General features: G+C 41.8%; 1 protein-coding gene across 1 annotated transcript; it reads right to left on the reverse strand.

Moving 5' to 3' along the window:
- Positions 1–1281: 1281 nt before the first annotated feature.
- LOC136573295 (vomeronasal type-1 receptor 96-like) lies at positions 1282–2253 on the reverse strand. Its single transcript, XM_066574596.1, has one exon. It carries the CDS (start codon positions 2251–2253, stop codon positions 1282–1284), a length of 972 nt encoding a protein of 323 aa, XP_066430693.1.
- Between the last annotated feature and the right edge of the window lie 1095 nt (positions 2254–3348).

Consider the following 3348-nt stretch of genomic DNA (forward strand, 5'->3'; position numbering starts at 1 on the left):
TTGTGACCAAACGCTCGCGTGCGCCAGCTCTTACTGTCTGCTGTTTGTGTACTGTGTATCGCGTGTAAATTCACGTATCAGCTATCAGTGAGGCGATTAGTCATTCGCACAATCAAACGTGCCTATGATTGACAGATTTCCCTTGTTTGGACTATTTATACAGGCAGCTATAAATCTTACATTCTGCTTTGCTCGCACGGACAGCGATTCTACTTTTGATACATTGCAGGAATTGCGCCTACTCAATTCTTTGATCCACATATTTATCTCCTGTGACAATGAGGTCTAACTCCACGCATGCATATACTTGGTTCTCTATGAGCCCCTAGAATGAGTAAGTGAGGCCATTCATGCTCCTCTGGGTAATATGCAAATAATGGAGATAGAGCAATACCTCTGCAGCGCCACCTACTGGAAGACAGCATTCCTTCAAGTCAATGTTAGACTCTTTATGTAAGCTTTGTAACAATGACTGGGAATTGAAAGTCAAGCCAGAATTCATATATACTCATCGCACCCTGTTATACTGGAGCTCCCAAGGTATTATTGCACTATATATTGTTTGATGCTTTGAATTAGATTTTTAGATATGATGTTATGTAATTTTTGTGCAGTAATTAGATTCTATACTTTGTGTGGACTTTGTATTGCTTCTACTTTTGCTTTGCTCTTTTTTCTCAACTTAATGTGCTAAAGTATATTGGTTATCTGCCTGTTTCCTTCTTGTTTTGGTTAGTCTTCAAGATTATATGGCAGGTTTGCCATTATTAGTATCATTTTGGACTTTAAGTAGATTGTTTGTTCTGAAAAAAAAAAGAATGCCCATGTGAATATCCCCCGAGTCCATAGACGACTCAGTATACATGCCACAGGGCAGCTTGCAAACCCAATGGTGCAAATTGTACAAATCATGCTCTCTCTCCCATTGAACTGTGTTCTGACAACCAGAGTAGTAGCAAGTTATGGGACTAGATTTGACTTTTATTAGCCCTATCTCTAAAAATATGATAGAGCCCAGTTCAGACTGTAAAGCTAAACAAATAAGAGTACAACCAATATTCAAAAATACTAAATTATTACAGGCTATGGCAGACACAGAACATCAAAATTGTACATGTAAGGGCTCGTCCACATTAGTGTCAGGGAATTCCATTTTCCTACCAAGTTCAGGGAGCAGAAAAAAGACACCCCCTGCCCAAAGTCTTTTGATGAAACCGAACACCACTGAATGCAGCACCATTTAGTCCTGGAAATCAGCGACGATGGGAACCAACCCTTAAGTTATTGCCGCTGTTCCACGCTCCGGATCGACGTTGGGGTTCGTAGTAGTCGAAAGCAGTTTCCCACTTCAGCTAAGTAGTCTTTGACTTGTCTGTAGCCAAAGACTATAATACAAGAGCTGACAGAATAGTATATGGAGGACAAGAAGCCATAGAGGGCTGAGAGCATGTCATTTTCATAGTCATTCTCCATGAACCCAGTGACTACAGCTAGCCATACCACATCACTGGAGAGCCAGCAGATGACGTATAACAACAGGAGAGACAGCAGGATCTTTGTTGCCTGAGCTGTGTGCTTGTTCCAGCCTCGTCTTAAGGTCATGGTGTCCGTTACTTGCTTCCGGTGTCTACATATTAAGTCTATTATAAACCAATTTAGGAGAATCACCAAGATGATCAAGAAGAAGTCCACACTCACCGTGGCATAAGTGAGAAACCTCAACAGTTGACTTTGGGTCGGGCCGATGCAGTTGGTACTCGTCATTAGTATGCTGCTCTTGTTACGAAAACCCAAGCTCTCAGGGTATAGAAGGTAAGGAATGTGAAAAGTGATGCTTAAGGCCCAACATCCGGCCAAGGACCAGTTGACATACTGCACTTGGTGTCGATGGATGAACTTTGACCAACTATGGCTAGGTCTTCTTATTTTGATGAGATGAAGGAAGCTGAGATTTTCCACTGACCAGATGCTGATCAACCGTAGAGTGTGGTAAAAATAAAGCAAGAACCTACATCCATCGGGACTAAACACTTTGGTATTTAACAGTATGAGAAGCCCAGGGATCTCCTTGTAACAGCACAACAGAAGGTTGACCACAGCCATGTTCACGATAATCTTATCCAGAGGTTGAAACACTTTGTTTTTGAAGGCATTAAATACAAAGGCAAAAATAAGAACCAAGTTCGCAACTGTCCCAAAAAGAGCAGCAAAATAAATGGTGACAGAAACAATATCTGGACCACTTAATATCATAGTTTATGGAGTTCCTCTATAATCTGTGCTCAGTACGCTCTTAGTCGCTTCAGGTCTCCAGTAGAAGCATCGTAGTCATACACTGGGAAAGTTGTGATGCAACTGGACAGACCGAGTCCCTTATAAAGTCTCCTGTGGTGAGAAGCAGAAGGTGCGAATCACTTTATCTGAGTCTCCATGGTAGCGTTTATTTCCACTGAGATAGCTTGCATGTCCTGTAGAGCAGTGACTAATGTGGGATGTGAGCTCATAGTGTACTACTGATTGTCAATCAACTATACTACATGCACAGTGTACTACAGAGAGATAAAGGTAGAGCTGAAATGGATTTCTTTGTAAATTTTTATACATTTTTTATATTTCATTTTTTAATTAAAATTCCATATTGATCAACAGAGTGTCCACCATTTATGAAGTGGTGGGTCTGAGGATAGCCTTAGAACATAGCTAGGAAGTAGATGGGTGAACAGAGAACGGAAGCTTTACCTCAAATGAAGGAAAACATAGCTATGGCTTCAGAGGAGTTCACTCTTGTCTGCATGAAATGGTGACTTTATTACAAACCCCCATCGAGTAGGGCGTTACACCCTCAGAACCCCAGCATTCCTCATGGTGTAGGGATTCCTCTAGGTGATGATATTGTTCTGCAGGAATATTGGCCCCTGCGGACACAAAGCTTCTTGTAGTTGATGCAAATTAGATGGAGGCCCTGACATGTTCTGACCAGCTGACAGGAAGGGGTTATCGATTCATGCTGCTTACACCAAATTCTTATCTCCCATCAGCACGGGGCAACAAAAATCTGAATCCATCTGACCAGGAAATCATTTCATCTGCTCAGTGATACAATTTTTGTCCTCTTTTGCATATCTAAGTCTTGCCTTTCTGTTTCTCATAGACACAATGGAACTGGAACTGGTCATCTGCTATTACAGCTCATCTGTGCAACGAACAGCAAGTTGAAGCAACAGCATTGTATTCGGCTGCAATTTTCTTGACTGTGATAACAGGAGAACTCAACATCAGCTACAGATGCTATCTAGAAGGGACACAGCAGCACCTCTGTGAGTGGCCTAATGCAAGCCTGCAAGAGAA

Source organism: Eleutherodactylus coqui, chromosome 7, assembly GCF_035609145.1.
Source record: "Eleutherodactylus coqui strain aEleCoq1 chromosome 7, aEleCoq1.hap1, whole genome shotgun sequence".
Lineage (NCBI taxonomy): Eukaryota > Metazoa > Chordata > Amphibia > Anura > Eleutherodactylidae > Eleutherodactylus > Eleutherodactylus coqui.

What these genes read in the sequence shown, in the direction of transcription:
- LOC136573295 (XM_066574596.1), bottom strand. Translation starts at nt 2,253, where the DNA reads ATGATATTAAGTGGTCCAGATATTGTTTCTGTCACCATTTATTTTGCT.